Below are 17,880 nucleotides of genomic sequence, written 5' to 3'. Positions count from 1 at the left end.
GATAATATTATTATATAAATGAATATATTGTAAATTATAAATATAAATAATATTTGATGTAGACATCTCAGGAGTCCAATCAAAGATCAAGAAGTTCAACTAGTTCAAGGAGCACCGTGTGAAACTGATTCTAATATGGTTCATCCTCCGTTATCAATACTAACCTTATACGATAATGAATTTCAAAATTGTTTTCTAGATGAAACTGCGGAATCCATATTTGAGAGGCTTAATCGCCTTTTTGAAAAATTAGATGTAAATTATCTGTTGCTTATATAATATTCTGTACATAAAATCTATTATTCTTATTATTTCAATTTATTTTACTTTTTTTTTTTAGAACCCAGATAGACCCAGTCCTATATATATGAATAATGCTACGTAAGTTTACATCAGAATTTTTGTCAATTGGACTTCAATTTGAACAATTTTCAATATAAAAAACATTTGGAATATGTTTGTTATTTTTCTTTATTCGACACGACTCCATCGTACTTTATCGACAACCAGTTGTTGGGCCATTACAATATCAAAAACATTGCTCTAAACGATATTGAACATACAAATCAGGTTTGTTAATTGTCATTTCTCAATTAAATTTTTGTTTTTAAATTAAAATTTATAAAAATTATTTTATTTGAGATGTTTGTATAGAAAATTGTTTAAGAAAAGTGGGACAAAATTAATTGAATTCACCAATTAAGTGGGTTCTAATTAATTTACTACATTTTGCACATTTAACAGTTTTTTATTATCAATATAAAATTGAATACATTTTTAATTATTTTTGTTTCATTTAAAAAAAAAATGTATTTATCTGTGCCTTATTATCTTTAAATAAAAAAAAAGTATTTAAATACAATATATACAAATATTTGTATTTAATAGACCTTAATATGAATGTTGGACTAAATAAAATCTAGCACTTACAAGAATAATTATTTAATATTTCAATTTTCAGAATCTTCTAATGAATTGGTAAATTTGTCAGATACAATAAACCTAAGAATATCTGAAAATAGATTTTGATGATTTGCCTCACTAAACTACTACAGTTTGTTATAATATATTACTTATCTTTAAATTATATATTAGACAAATTTTAATAAAATCTGTACAAACAACACACTAAATGCTATAGAAGTAATAGTCAGAAGAACAGGTAAATACATTAAACCGTCATATACGTTTTTAACAAATTTAAGAAACTTCCCTTATCACATGGGAAAAACTATATTCAACAATTTAAGTAACGATGCGAAGAGTCTAATAACAAGTTTATGTTAAAACCAATGATACAGTCAATAAAAATCAAATAAAAAAAGGCTATAAATAAGATAGTTAATGAACTAGATGAGAATGTGTATAAATGAGATTTTAAAAAGTGAATATGTATAATAATTCTAATATCTTATCAGAATGCGTATATGTTAAATGTGTTACTAAAATATGTTCCACTAAATTTTTTACTACTTTATAATATTAATTAATTAAGTCATATCTTTAATTGTATAAGTATCTTTTTTAAATTTTTTTTTACTATTATAAGAATTTTAATTTATAAAAACTCCGTATACCAGATACAAGCTTAGCTCAGTTGGTATATGTATCAGCTATTGTTAATGTATTCTTAATGTAATAATTTACTTATTGTATCATATAATTGTAATTAATTTTGGCTGAAATAAATAAAATATTTTGGTCGGTGAATACCTTAAATAAAAATTGAAATATTCTATTAAAAAACCTGGAATATTTATTTTCCACTTATAAATTTGATAAAGTGTACATTAATCTTTTTACCGACGTCCTCATTTGTCTATGTTTGGTAGTATTTTTTATTGATTTCTTCAGTCATCTAATGCTAATTTTGTATAATCCGCAACAACCTCATGTTTCATTTTTCTTAATAAATGCCAAATTCTAGGATATTTAATACCCAATATCTACCGATTAAATGCAAAAATCTATTGTTCCTGTCATCTGTGATATTATTTGTTGAACATAAATAAGGAATAAAAATACATATGGATATATGGTAAGAAATAAAATATTCTTGTAGCACAATAAACAGCATTTTTATTTTTTATTTTTTTACATCAAACGATTGTATTGGTAAAGCTTACTTAAGTACAACAATGTAATATAATCTTAATAAAAATAATGAAAATAAACACAATAAGTTTTAAAGTATTTAGGACTAGAGTAACACGGTTTTCAATTAAATGGTTTGAAGAGAGTGGAAGATCTTAGAAGATGTAATTTAATACACCCATTTAATTTATTAGAGATTGATATTTATATTACCACATGTTGAACTTTTAGATGAACGTTTATAGTGATTTATAAAAAGAATTATACTGGGAAGTACAGCTCTGCACAAGATTAAAAAATTTAAAACTAAGTAAAAATGTATGTTATTAATAGGGGTAAGAGAATATTTTTTATAATAGTATTCAGTTTATAAATAACCTATTTACAAATTATAAAAGCTTCAGCTCTCACAAACCATTGATACATATTGTACATAATTTGATATTGGAATGTTATGTAATTCTAGGAATATAACTTATACTAAGTAGATTGTTTTTATTTAATAGGAATATAATATTATAGTGTATAACATTATTGAATTTATAAGCCAAACTACTGTGGTATTTAATACATACCTATAATATATCAATTAAAAATTTGAAATTAGAAAATACGTAATATAAAAATTGCACATCAATAATATTATGTAAAACAAAAATAAAATCATGAAAAATAACAAAGCCATCAAAAGAATTTTAAGTACAAAAATGTAGAAAAATAGTGGTTTATATCAATAATAATAATAATAATAATAATAATATATGTATTGTGTTAGTTATAATTTGTATTCAATGAATAATAAAAATTCAAACACAACTTTTTGAAGTTCATCATTAAGTTTTTTGTTAGATTTTGGTTTTAAGAGATCACGTTTTTAGTTGGAATGTTTGGTAACAAGACATAATAGTCAATAGTTTATGAAATCGGCCGGACTGAATGACAGGTGATATGTAGATTTTGGATCGAAATGAAAATATAAGAATTATAATAATTTAAAATTATACATAACCTTAACACCAAAATTCTAAGATTGTATGAGCAAAAACCCTTAATTTAACTACTACTATTTAAACCCAACACCTGAATTATATTTCAAAATACCTAATTAAAGAAAAGTACTAAGAAAAATAGTATAATATAAACTAGAAATATAATTATTAAGAATTAATGCATTTTTAATATTTTACATTAATCCATTAATATTATTAAAAAAAAAATATAATAAAATGTAAGTGATATATTTTAAAATTAAATGTAGTTATAAAATAATATTAAAACAAAATCAATATAATTGAAATCATTAGAGCTGAAAGGAATGTATGTTATCAAGATGTTAAGTTAATTAATACAAATGTTACCTACAGGTATTAGGTATATATTTTAATCTGGGATCAAAGATTATTCCTATAAAAATTTTCCACTGTAATAGTTAGGCGGGGAGTGAAATGAAAACTACAAAAATATAATCATTTTACTTATAGGAAATAAAGTCATCTTACCTAAAAAAGACTAGTATTTTATACCACATTCAATAACTTGCACTACAAAAAGATGAATAAATCAAATATAAAAATGTTGGCTAAATAATAAATATCTTTCTAACATATTTTTAAAAATGCCAACAATAAAGTATTCAAGTCTACACCATAAGAAAATAGTAAGACAAAAATAAAGTTGTCATAAGGTTAAGCATTCTTATTTTTCCTAATTAATTAAAATACATGATGAACTAGAGGTATATATAAATAGGAAACACTGATTAGTATTAAGTAAATTATTCAAAAAATATCAATCTTACACCTAACCAAAAATTATATTTAGAATATATGAAAAATGCGTTTGTTCAATTTGGAAACATTGTATGGTGGTAAGTATTTCTGGAACATACTACAAACTATACAGTATTTTTACACTAAGAGAGGCTACTATATATTTCAGCTAAAAGACATTGGACTGAAATGGGTTCTTGAAAAATTAAAAATACACATTTGAAAAAATTTTAAATTTTTATCCCTATGGTATGCACTTGTATAATACAACTTATTTTTAATGTTACAGTATTTTTTTTATGAACATATTATGTTAAGACTATTTTTTAATAAAATGTATGTATACTAAGAAGTCTCTCTAACATCAAAATTGATTAAGTTAGAGTAAATCAAAATGTATGAATAATCATTATTTATAGTAATAGTTTAACCATGTTAATTTTAAAGGTATCCACGATAATGTACAAAGATAAGATATAAAATAAATATACACTTATGCAGTTTGTAATAGTATATTGTATATCTGTAAAGCTTTTTAATGTAAGTCGTATTGCATATGTATACTTTAAGGGTTAAATACTTAAATTTTTTTAAATTTGTAATATAATACTCTTTAAACTCTTTGAATACCCAATTAGTTGAAATATGTAGTAGTGTCTCTTAGTATAAATACACTGTATATTACTAACTTGATAAAGATTTAAGCACCAATATTTCATATAGTACCAACACCAAAATGTATTATTTACAAAAAAATTCGTATTTATCGGTACATGTAGTAAACTTCAGTGGCACCTTTAGCATAGAAAAACTCTTATGCAGTAGTACAACACATAAACACTTAAATTAATAACAAAAGCTCTGTAATAATCAAAACACAAAATGTTAAGATAATTAAAATTGTAAAAGCTCAAAATCATTATAAAATCACAAATTTCATTGGGACGATTTGATTAGATAAATGCATATATCTAAGTGAACTATTTCTTAAAAAAGAAAAATAATTGTAAATGCTATAATTTGATCAAATTCTTGAAAATGAAGTCATTAAAATGTTGAGCACACATATGACGAGTTGCATAAAAATTGATTAATTTAATATTTCACCAAAATTTAATGAACCAATATCGGGGCATTAAATCATATTAAAAGGACCAATAGTTTAAAATGTATACATTAAATGTTTACTTAGTGATTGTTTATGCAACCCAGTAATAGACATTTAATTTTAATTAACAATGTCAAATTGGTACCTAATAAACTCCATCACCTTGAACTTAATTTTAAATCAATTTTTATGCATCTTACTCTAGAGTGTAAAGCTATTATAAAAAGTGATTGAACAAGTAGTATTCATTTACTAAAATATCTTTGACCTGATAAAACGCCGCAATAAAAAGTCTTTACTAGGTTCATAATAATTCTTTTTGAAAGCAGCAATTTCTGGTGCTTTTCTTATGGTAGCAATGATATCAAAATCAGATTCTAGAACAATAACTACAATCAAAACCATCATAAATAATGCAAATATTACTGGCAGCAAAGTCTGTCGCAAGAATGACAAGCTTGATCCACTGTTTCTAATTGCAGTAGTTTCTAAATGCTTTTGACCAGACATCTGATTCGAAATAGATTGGATTAATGGTGAACTGTCTGTAACCGTTGTAAAATCTATAAACAAATTATACATTTATAAGTTAACAATGATAAATATAAGTTTTTATTAAATGAGCTTTAAGCTGCAACAAGTATAACAATATATTGTATTTGTATAAAAATAATACCAATATAAATGGTAAGAATTTGATTCAATCTAGAATTTATACAAATTTATTTAATAATAAATTGTCAATGTTTCTTTTAATATACAACAGCCAAATTAATAAAATTAATAATAAAATACTCTTGAATCATACTCATTCTTAGCCAATTTTTTTGCTTTATTATGAACATATATCTACTTTCTACACTATTTGTTTATAAGTTTATAATTGTATAATACATCAATATAATTTGTATAATATGTATAAATGTGATATGTTATGATAGAATTCAGTTCTAATTTATTTTAAAATTACATTAAAGTAGTAACTACTTACAATGACGAAATAGGTTTAATGCCATTTAATTGAAGGCCTTGTTAAAACTTCTATATTGTATGTAATAATTTGTAGCAGTTATGATGATGTCTATATAATGGCTATATTGATGTTATTATGGTAATTTAAAATAAATAATTATCTTTGACTGTATTACATTTATGGAAGGTAATATAATAAAAAAGTAGTAATAATTTTTATCGTAAGTGAAGTTTGTGAACTAAATCATAGTAAATGTGCAATATTAACAGTGTGTTATGAGCAAACATAAGCATTTCATTATAAATTGAGGATAACATGAATGTTATTTTTTAGCTTAAAAAAAAGGGGGGGAAAAAATTACAACATAGCCAATGAATAGTCACTATAATTTCTAACATAATTATAGAAGGCTCAAAAAAAAAAAAAAAATAGAACAAGAGCTTCAAAATAAAAAAATTATTTATTGAGAAACTTTGAAATTGTAACATAAAAATATAACAAATAATATTATTTTCAAATATTTTTTTTAGCATTTTGGTTAACCATCTGTTACTATAACTTATTTTTACTGGTTCCATAAATAGTTAAATGTCATTATAAATGGAGGCTATTGAATATTTATTCATTAGATATACATTATATATCATAACTAGTGTTAGACTTAAATATTTTTTGGTTTATAATTTTATATTATGATTACATCAAAAAACTAAAATAGAAAATATTTTCGAATCAGCGATCAAAGTGTTAAAAATCACATAAGACTGGATAAAGAGAAATCTACATTTAATTAAAATTAAATGGATCTCATCTTAAACCATAATGTCTCAAAATAATTTGATTCATCATATTCTTTTAAATTGTATCAATGTATTATTATTAAAAGAAAAAAGAATGTTTATACATTTTAGTAGGAATAAATCTTCGAGTGTCCTAGTTAATTCTGTACAAATTATTAGTAAAAGCAGGACCGTATTCAGCTTTTTCGAGAGCCCCAGGAAAAATAAATCTTCCCCTCCCCTTTTTGGGGGTTAGGACTGATTTACAAACGAACAATTTTTTTAATTATACATGAAAACTAATTATTAAATGGTTTTGGCATAAAATATTTCAACCATATTGTTTAATATGTTTTATTTTGTTTTCATAATAATATTTATTTTCATTATATATATCAATAAATTTTTAGGCTTAAGACTGGACCCCAGGCATATGACCCGAGAAAGCCACTGATTAAAAACAATATTGCATTTATTTGTTTTTGGCATATGTATAATATTTTTTCTAATAACTTTTAATATGTAAGAAATTAAAAACTTGTGTATTCCTATTTTTAATTTTACATTTAATTTTTAACTTATTACTTATAAGTTAGTTATATAGGCACTAAAATAAAATAAAGGTTTAAGATGAACAAAAATGTATACTACAGAATTTATAACTAATAGGTAAGTTAAATAACTTAATAAAATAATGTACATTTTTAATCTATAAAACAGCATATGTATTATTATAAATAATACACAAGCTACATAGAAATTATTTCACAAGCTACACTATTATTTTGTATATAAGCTATTATTCAATAAATTTATGAAATAATAAAAAATAATTGTACATATATTTTATGACACTGGTCTGATATCGCCCGGATATGTTATAATATTCAATTTTTTCTGGTATATATGAATATTTTGAATTATAATATTTATATACTTATAACTATTATAAAGCTTGAAGTATTGTAAAAAGCCCAAAATAAAAACACAAATAATGTTCTAAACTTGAAATTTGATAATAAGTCAATTCATATCAATATTAAAGTTTACAACACAAAATTTATTTTGCTAAGTACAAATTTATTATTTTGCATGAGGGTCAGGGATAAAAAAAAAGTCTATTTTCAATTTGATATTATTCCTGAACAATTGGAAAAACTTTTTTGTAATTTTATACTATTTAAAAATGATAAAATTATTCTTAATTTATAATTACAATATACTTTATAATGAAAGTTACTATTATTCATACTAATATGGTTTGAGGGAGGGGGATGCTGATAATTAAACAATGATTAAGAATATACACTAAATATAAATTTAAATTTGAATAATTTAAGATTATCTACATTAAAGAGAAACTAGTAGAAAGTAAAATAATTTTGAATTTTATAATATGAACGATAAAATTTGAATCTATAAATATATTTTGTAGTATCCAATTGATGGGAAAAAATTGAGTCTGTACTGTATATTGAAAAATTAAAATGACATTACCTCTACTCAAAAAATATTATTATATTGATGGACAAAGTATAAATTTTTTATGTTAATACATATTTACATATAAATATATATTTCAGTCACGTTTAAAATTTTATAAATGTGATAAATATACATTTTAAATTTAAAGTAAAAAATCTTAACCTTAATTACGAATATCATTAATTTAAAATTGAAATAATTTATAAACTAAAGAGTAAAAATACTATAAAGGATGAAAAAATATATAATGGTTAATAATTAATACTATAAAAAATTAGCAAGCAGTTATGATTAATGACTTCGGAGTAGATACATTTTGTAAATAATAAAAATATTAAGCACTAGTTTTATATTGGAACAGTAGAGCACCAAAAATATAGTTAAACTATAAATATAATTCAGAGTAAAAACAAACATGATGTATTTAATTTAAATGTGCCATCACTATATTATTATTATTGTTTTATTATTTTAGCTATATTTAAGTAATTTAGCTAAAGTAACATTATTGCAATTTAAATTATAGATTTTGTTTAAAAAAAAAAAAATTCAATAATATTATTAACAATGATTTGTGAATGTTAAAAGTATCATAAATAATGAATTAAAGCTTTTTATTTTTTTTGAATCAAATTAGGATTGCAAAAAAAAAAGATTTTAAGTTGAGATCATAACAAAATAAAACGTGTGGCAATTAGTTTAAAAACAGTATGCATGTTACATTACATAATATAAAGTTATAAATATTAACATTAAGTAGTAAACTATGCATGATGTGAAATAAGAAATTATTAAAATTATGATAAACGATAAAAACACCATTAATTGATTAATCTTTACTTTATATTTAATTAACATATTGCAAAAGGAATACTATCAATGTTAATGTGCATTTATTTATAAGGTTATAATGAGTAAAAATACAATGGTGAAATTGTACCAATTATGAGCAAAATACGACCCAATACCCGACACTTACCAATCAGTAAATGATCATTCAAGATTTCTTCATGATGGACCTCTTGTTCAACTAAGAAATTATAATTAATAATATTTTTTAATTCTAATATATTTATAAATTACTCTTTTATAATATCTAAAGATATTTAAAAAAAAAAAAAATAGTTATTCCTTAATAAATAACAACAAATATTAGTTTATTAAAAAATTAAATAATGTATCTTACTTTTAGATGTCATGATCTCTTGGTCTTCTAATAAAGTCTCCAAAACTGAAGAATTATCAATTTGATTCGATGAATCTATTGAAGCATTATATTCTTCACTAGTGTTTGTTAATGAACGAGGAAGGCTATTAAATCCTGCTGTAAAGTATTAATAATAATAAAAAAACGATAATTTGTCTAATTTAATAAAATGTGAATAAAACAAATCAAAACTTAATTAACTTAAAAAATTAAGTCTATTGCTAGATGATAAGTTATTAACCAAAAAAAAAAAAAAATGTTTGAAATTGTTTACATGATGAATTTAAATGGTTTAAATTAAGATATACTAATAAGTTATTAGTAATAACTAAAGAAACCTAAGAAATGCATCAAGGTAAGAGTCTAATACCTAGTTATTTATATTCTATCTGTCTTTAGTATTATCATTGATTATAAATACTAGTATTTATAATCAATAGTATTATATAATGTGCAATGTATATTATTGCAACATGGAATATATTTATACTATCCTTCAAAATGTATATCAAATGATAAATGTAGAAACTATAGCCTAAAACATTTATTTAAATATCTAAATTCATCATCAGAAGAGTAAATCATTAATATTTGTTATTCAATAAATTAATAAATATAATTAAAACAATTATTTAAGTTATTAATTATGTTATTCTTTGTAAAATATATGACAATAGTTGTTGAAGTATGAAGCTTGATTTTGTATTGTACAGGTAGATAAGTAAGGGTATGCTCAAGATTTTTAAGGGGTATAGGATGAATGTAGAACTTTTATTTAAATAGCCTTATATTGAGATTTAAAAATTATCAAGTACAAATGCATGAACAATATTACATAGATAGGGTTACTATAATGTTTATAGAACAAATCCGGACATCAGTTCTGTTTCAGGGAGGGGGGGTAAAATTGAAGATAGTGATTAACAAAATTGTTATTTCATTAATTCAATTTTAATTAGATACATGAATAAAATGTCTACACAAGAGTTATTAGGTTAAATTTATGTTATAAAATGTGTCATATATTGATTTTTTTTTGCGATAATAATGGGTACTTACTAGATACCTAGTCACTTACTGTGACGTCCTGGGAAAAAATATGAACAAAAATAGAAATTACATATAATACATTTATATTGAGTGTACACAAAAATCTGTCACTTAACATAACTTTTTATATCATGTTTTTTTCAACCATGTTAAATGGTTAACTTTGTAAAATCCGGATTGTCCAGACAAAATCCGGACGTATGGTACCCCTATACATAGGTCAATAGTAGGAGTTTAAACCTTATGAATACCCTATAACTTAAGAGAATGCCCATGGTAGTAAAATGGATAAAGAAAAATTAATGGTGGTTTTTTAATTTATTTTAAGGGTAATTTTCAATATTAAACTATTTCATATTATGCAATAACTTAATTACATATTACATATAATATGTTTAGTAATATTCTTTTTTAATAAAATAATATTCTTACCAACTTGGTTTATGACAAGATTAGAAGGCGTAGGAGGTTCACTTGATGATTTTCTTCTAAGACTACCAACACGTGTTACAGTTGGAGATTCTCTGGTAATTGTCACATCTTCTAATATTTCCCGTTCAACACGTCCACTGTACTTAAATTTGGTACCCCATGAAAAAAATCCCCCACCAGAAACTACATTAGGAACATCAGAGCTCGAAGGAAACCTATAACAATATAAAATGCATATTACTATTTTAGTTTAATTTTGCATATTAATTGATTAAAACAGTACAATAAATTTGCATTCATATACTATTATTTTAACAATTTATTCATAGTATCGTATTTATACAGTATAAATGTAGTAGGATAAAGTATTTAAATGAGAAAAATTATGGAGAGGAGCTTTATTAGCAATTTAAAACTGTATACCAATTTATAAAATAATTTAAAACAAACTTGTGGGGTGGTTATAAAACAAATAATAAGGTTATTAGAAAATATTAGTCCAATAGCAAAATAAATACATAATAAAATATATTTAATAATATAGGCTGATAGACTGGTCTTTACTCAAAATTGATTTTGTATGCAACAATTAATCATAAAAATCCAAATTTAGCACATTCATTATAATGATGAAGTACATTCAACATTAACTGTACAACTAAGTAAATACTTTCTTAACACGTTGACTACCATGCAGCTGCTGGTGGTTACAAGAATATTTATCATGGTTACGTCAAGGACATTTTTCAGTGTCATTAAAAAATTTGTACTAGTATATAAACTATTGAGTTAGAAAAAAATTTATGTTTATTACATCAAAAAATTGCAATTGTTCTCATTACGCCACAGCGCATTTTCTAGATCATTATTGTAGCGCCACATAAAAGTTAATAATATAAATCTAAATTAATTTACGGCAGCCTGCGGCCGTATGGCCCCCTACTAATGATATGGTGCGGCAGCCGGAGATCTAAAGATTATCAATACCTAATTATTTTTATACGGACGCCGGCGGCCGCATGGCAATCAATGAACAACCTTTATCAGAAAAAAAAAATATATACTTACGTGAAAAATAACATTTGTTCAACCGCACATTTCCATACATGACGACATGAAGAACCTCTAGGACATTTAAAACCAATAGTTTGCTTTTTCTGAAAATATTTTTATACAAAATATATACAACACATAAATTATTTTTTTTGAATTATTGTAAAATAATTTTTATTTTATATTAAACATTTTCAGTTTGTTAATTTAACTATCCAACAATTTGAGTAAAAATAAAAATTCTACGGTTATTCTTTAGTACATGAAAAGATCTATAATTGTTTGAAATATCTATAAGGCTACTCATTACATTTCACTCTTGGAGTTAAAATGAACATTTTTTACTCTTAAAATTTATATGAATTTTATAAATTGTGATATTTATGTATAAAACTAAAATAATGATTTTAATATGTTATCTAAAATCAAACTATAATTAGTAAACTATATAAAAGTGTCCAGTGAATATCTAATTGATTAGATAATAAAATATAAATAAAAATAAACATAGCTTTTGGTAAAGAACTTTACATTATTCAACTGAATAATCTATATATTAATTTATAAACATGAATATATTTTTTTAAATTAATGTTAAAATCCAGTAGTTTAATAAATTAATTGATACTAATCAAAACATGAAAATAACATACGAAAAAATGTTATAAATATAATATATATATGTGTATGTATGAGTAGATTTATTAAAATTAATAAATAATTAAAAAGTTATTTGAAACAAATATACTTATAAAAGTAACCTAACTTTTTGAAGTAATTTTCTTAAAACCATAATTTTCCCAAGTAAAATATTTTAGAATCACATATCCAAGAATAATCTGTTTTTAAAATTTTTTCTAGATAGTATATTATTTATGCAATTTGTAAACCAATGTTAAGAAATTAAATTTGTATAAAATTTTAATTATGATCATATATGTATTAGTTCATATTTTGTAAAATTTCATTAGGTAAGTATAAAGCTAATATAGAGCCCCAACCATGTTATTACATTTTTATTGAAGTAATACTACAATACTAAAATATTCATTAGATAATTTTGATAAATAGAAATTTCATCATACATTATTATTATATACTATATAATCAATGATAATACTAATTATTCTAAAAAAAATTAATTACAGTAACTACCTTGATTCTTTGATCCTAAGAAGCATGTAATTACATACAAAGTTACTCAAATAAAGTAAATAAACTAAAATACAAAAGGTTATAATAAATACAAAATAAATTAATTTTGCTAGATTATTATAAATAAAGAATACCTCATTGAGAATGATATGAATGATGAACATTTTACCCTCAAAGTTAATTTTTTGAACTTGTGACCAGCTGAAATGGTTCATTTTTTTACTTCCTTGGAATGTAAGTATTCCAGTATGATTAATACCTAGATAAAGTTGATTGCCTCTTTGATCCTATACATCAAATAAATGTGATAAATTTTTCAAAGTAAATTATTATGCTATTATGGTTACATTATATTTTTTACCTTAACAGCATGAGGATCAACGCCATATGTATCTAAGACACATGCTTTTTTCAAAAAAATAGTTTCCATTTCAGCTGCAGTTTTACCTTTCAATTCATTTTTATGAATATCCATCATTTTCTCCTCTAATTGTAAAGTTTGTTTTAGTAGTATTTTTAATTCATTTACATAATTATCAATATGTTCTTCTGGATTATAATCTCCAAGTTCAGCTATTTATAAAGGTTAAATAGTTGCAATATTGTAAAGTAATTATATAAATATATTATAATTTATTACCTTGTAGTATATAAGCTCCTAGTAGAGCAGCTTCAGATGTATTACAATAAAGCCGACCATGTAATAAATCTCTTTTTAATTGAAGATAAATTTGGTAACGAGTAATATCTTCTTTTAAACGAAATGGATTTGGTGGATAAAATTTAACACGGAAGCTAAATAATATATTGTCTGCTTCCATATCTAAAATAAATTAACATTTTTAATAAATTATATTTAATAATAAAGACTATAAATTAACAAACCTCGGATTTGTTTAAAAATTGATTTTGAGGGTTCTAGCCAATGCTATAAAAATACAAAATAAATTATTTTTTTATGTAATTAATTAATAATACAATAGATGTCGCTTAATGAAATCATTAATTAATTAATTAAATCCATTTTATGATATCATAATATTATTGAACTTATCATGAAAACATTAAGTGATACCTATAGTAACTATAATTATAAAAAAAAAATTCAATACCCTTTGACGTTTACTATCAACATAACGTAAACCAAAATAATCTTTTTCAATTAAATCCAATTGTTCACAAATACGACTTATCAAACTACTGCCCTTTTCATTTATCTATAAAATAAAAATAAATATACATCATTATTATTAATTGAATCACAATATATACAGAACATTTTTTTTAAAATATAAATTAATAAACACATATCTAACTGTATATTTTATACATGATCAGAAATTCTTAATATAGTTAAGTTCAACACCAATGTATCATGATAGTATAACTGAAATTAAGTAATAAATGTAATAATTTTTCAATGATGTTTTTTTTTTGTGTATACCACGTTTTATGCATATTATACAATAAAAAGTCAAAATAATACTTCGATTTTCTTACTTTGGGATAGTACTGATAGATTTAGTTTGTTCTTTAAATAGTTAAAAATTAAAATTCTTTGGACTTTTAAAAATATTTAGGAAAAAAATAAAGAAAAATGAGAAATTTTACACAAAAATCCAGTTTTCAATAAAATTGATTTTGTTTTTTTGTGATCTACTCAAAAATGAATAATAATTATGAATTACCGTAGATATTGAAATTTTTACCAAATATTTGTATGATCATTTACATAGTACAATTTTTAATATATTTAAATACTGAGCTATTTGTAGATACTAGAAATTTTCTATTTTTTTTTGTTATTACGAATAAAAAAAATTATTTGTCGAATAAAAGTTCTGCATAAATTGTTTATATGTAAATTAATAAATAACCAAAATTGTATAGTAAAAACATTTTTTCACAAGTGTTTATGTATATTTAATTTGATTTTTGGTTTTAAAATGAAAAATACCTTTTGATACCACTCTTTCCAAGGATCAATATTTAGAAAAATGATATCTGAATTTCTCTTCTTAAATTTTATCAGTGTTTAGTACTAAGTGTACCTATTACATATTCTTAGAATAATTTGATACAAATATAAAATTTAATCTAAACGTATTGCATCATGTATACAAATATACATATGTTTATCTAAGATTTATCAAATATGTAATAAGACATTTGCAATTGTAATAATGAAGCAAATACTTAATGGAAACCTTGTAACTAATAAAAAGATATATAAATTTAAAAAGTATAACTATACATGTGTTCATTATCTTCTCGTAAACATGTATATTTGTAGTGTTGAAATATGATAGAAAAAACTTAATTTAAGCATTCTGTAAATTTATTTTCTATTTGTTATTACTTATGTTTCGATTAATACATATTAAATATAATTATCCTATTACACATTAATGCATTGCTATAAAAATTACAGTATTAGTAGGTAAGTACATAATAAATTATAATTTTTTTAAGATAAGTTAAATTAAAAAAACCTTATTGTTAATATAGATTATTAAATATTGATAAATACAATATATACGCTTGTACCTAAATATTATGATAATTAAATATCTAAATTAACTCATCAATGTAAAACATTATTTATCAATCTATTTTATAATTATGATAAAAATAATAGTTAGGTATGTTAATAATTATATATTTTTAGTTTTGATAATAAAAATACGTATAAATAACGAAATGCATACCTATCATATTAAACTAATTGTAATTTTTTTTTTTATTAACATTATGATTTAATAACATGTTTTATTGCCAAAAAAGTCAGGAATCAGAAAACTAATATAGACAAGTGATAAACTTTGTTTCAAGATCATTAAAATATTTACTGCTGTTTTAACATAATTATTTTGATAATGACTAATTGGCTGTTAATAATTTATTTATTCATAATATATCATATCAATTGTACATACACACTCGTTTAAAAGTAAATTGAAGAAAACATTAAACAAGTAATATTTAATTTTATATAATGAAGTCTACCTAGATTACTATTTATATCTTATAATGTGAAATAATTATAAATGATACATAAATTCTCTTGAATAAATTACCATTCATGCTTATATCTACCTGAAATTCGCTGTCCAACAACTGAGAGTCGTCCAACAGACGGATGGTGCACTTGATTGGTGTATTGGTGGAGTTTTTGCTTCCAAACTTCATCATGTTATAATTTAGAGAGCAGCACAACTGTCGAAAGGGATTTCGCGCAGCTGACACCGTCGAAACGTTTAAATCCTGTGTGGTAAAACGGTAAAAGTAAACCAGACGACAAAAAAATAATAATAATAAACAAAAAAAAAATCGTCGTATGAAAATCACAACGGTAGAAAATGCGGCCGGGCAGTATAGGTGGTCAGTTAGACGAACCGTACTTTTTGGTTAAAGCCGACGTACATACGCGGCATTACACACTATTGTTATTATTCATATATCGCACATAATACGATCCTACTACCACCTACCTATGTATTATCGTTATTGTGAATAATCGATGGTCGCCCTACCCTATTCGGGTTTGGTGCGAGCAGCTTACAAGTCGGGAACGCGTCGTCGTGGAAAACTGACAACTACGGCAAAACAAACAAAAAAACGGTGCATAATACTATTGCATGGACTCAGGACTACAGGCGATTAACGGCGCGCGCGAAAGGTTTCGTTCGTCGGTCGACCGCTAATTATTGACTATCACCCGGTCCGCAGCGCTGGCCAAAGAAGGTCGCCGGCGCACGAAGTTCGGGCGGCGGGCAGCGGAGTGTGTACAGTACATTACAATACACACGGGACGACGCAATACCCGATTCGTCGCGCTCAAAGATTACGCCGCGTCCTTATCTCAGCAGCAGTCCTCCCACCGAACGATTCGGTTTGTTTACACACGCACGTCCGTCATTGTTGCCGGACCAATAATAATAATAACAACAACAACAATAAAAAATGTATTACGGGATCACGTGAACGATCGCGGTCGTATATATATATAATTATTGTCGAACGGCTAATGGTGGGGAATGTGTCTCCTTCGATTGTAGTTGTCACGCAACCTCATTAATTTTAATTTTTTGGCAGTCACTGCCCAATACCCATTGGTGTATAGACTATAAACGTAACGTATTATGTAGAGGATGGCGGACGCGATTGGTGACAACTGACCAGTCTGCTCTTAACGTGTTACAGTAGAATCGGTAGATCTCTCATGACGTACGTACAATGATAATTACTAATATAGCCAATATATAGACCACATTAATTATTATAATATCTTCTTTTTCATCCATCGCTCTCGATTATATTGAGTAGGCCATCCTTGTCCTATTCCTACTTAGGGCTCTGACGCTCTGTAGTCTGTACCCGTAACAACAATTTAACTTTTATACCGAATCTATTCGATAATAAAAATATTCGAAAAAGATCGGTCGTCAACGTTTTTATGTACAAAAGATATTGTATAATACATGGGTAGAAGACTCGTCTGCTAACAGTAAATAACTAATGCCCACGCCACAATAAATGATTTTTTCTCGCGTTTTATCCCGATTTTCGTCACCAGCAATCGATAAATTAATATTATTATTTTATGCCGACCGTCATACGGTGAATAAAATATAATTAATTACATATTTATATCAATCTTTACGTTGTACATTATATTGTAATACACATTACACATCCGTCACAGTGTTCAGAAGCCGGACGACAGACACCTTACTTTTAAAGTGACGTAAATTACGTCTTTACGATAAAGTACC

The 17,880-nt window shown here is 24.2% G+C and overlaps 1 protein-coding gene and 1 long non-coding RNA gene across 4 annotated transcripts; one reads left to right on the top strand and one right to left on the bottom strand.

The window, feature by feature from the left end:
• The first annotated feature begins 54 nt into the window (after positions 1-54).
• On the top strand, positions 55-1,706 carry LOC113560374. Its single transcript, XR_003406113.1, has 3 exons — positions 55-255; positions 341-570; positions 962-1,706. It is a non-coding gene; the product is annotated as an uncharacterized LOC113560374 (long non-coding RNA).
• Positions 1,707-2,780: 1,074 nt separating this feature from the next.
• Positions 2,781-16,922, bottom strand: LOC113560970 (FERM domain-containing protein 5). Of its 3 annotated transcripts, XM_026967116.1 has the most exons (13): positions 16,597-16,922; positions 16,202-16,369; positions 14,218-14,322; positions 13,991-14,033; positions 13,746-13,928; positions 13,467-13,678; positions 13,240-13,392; positions 13,106-13,120; positions 11,966-12,054; positions 10,898-11,112; positions 9,395-9,532; positions 9,188-9,238; positions 2,781-5,534 (listed from the first exon to the last, which is right to left on the bottom strand). In XM_026967116.1, exons 2-13 carry the CDS (start codon positions 16,295-16,297, stop codon positions 5,224-5,226), a joined length of 1,611 nt encoding a protein of 536 aa, XP_026822917.1. In that variant the 5' UTR covers positions 16,298-16,369; positions 16,597-16,922; the 3' UTR covers positions 2,781-5,223. The 3 variants fall into 3 exon arrangements, with proteins under 3 accessions (XP_026822917.1, XP_026822919.1, XP_026822918.1); XM_026967118.1 differs by lacking the exon at positions 9,188-9,238; XM_026967117.1 differs by lacking the exon at positions 13,106-13,120 and having other exon boundaries at positions 16,597-16,920.
• Between the last annotated feature and the right edge of the window lie 958 nt (positions 16,923-17,880).

The sequence above is a fragment of the Rhopalosiphum maidis genome, chromosome 4 (assembly GCF_003676215.2).
Source record: "Rhopalosiphum maidis isolate BTI-1 chromosome 4, ASM367621v3, whole genome shotgun sequence".
Taxonomy (NCBI): Eukaryota; Metazoa; Arthropoda; class Insecta; order Hemiptera; family Aphididae; genus Rhopalosiphum; species Rhopalosiphum maidis.
This window is presented reverse-complemented; position numbering and strand designations above follow the sequence as displayed.

Bases quoted from the DNA above. Each gene is read 5' to 3' on its own strand.
- LOC113560970 (XM_026967116.1), bottom strand. From the start codon at position 16,297: ATGATGAAGTTTGGAAGCAAAAACTCCACCAATACACCAATCAAGTGC. The intron at 14,323-16,201 runs GTAGATATAAGC...TTTATTTTATAG, and splicing joins TGTTGGACAGCGAATTTCAG to ATAAATGAAAAGGGCAGTAG. The intron at 14,034-14,217 runs GTATTGAATTTT...GTATTTTTATAG, and splicing joins TTGATAGTAAACGTCAAAGG to CATTGGCTAGAACCCTCAAA.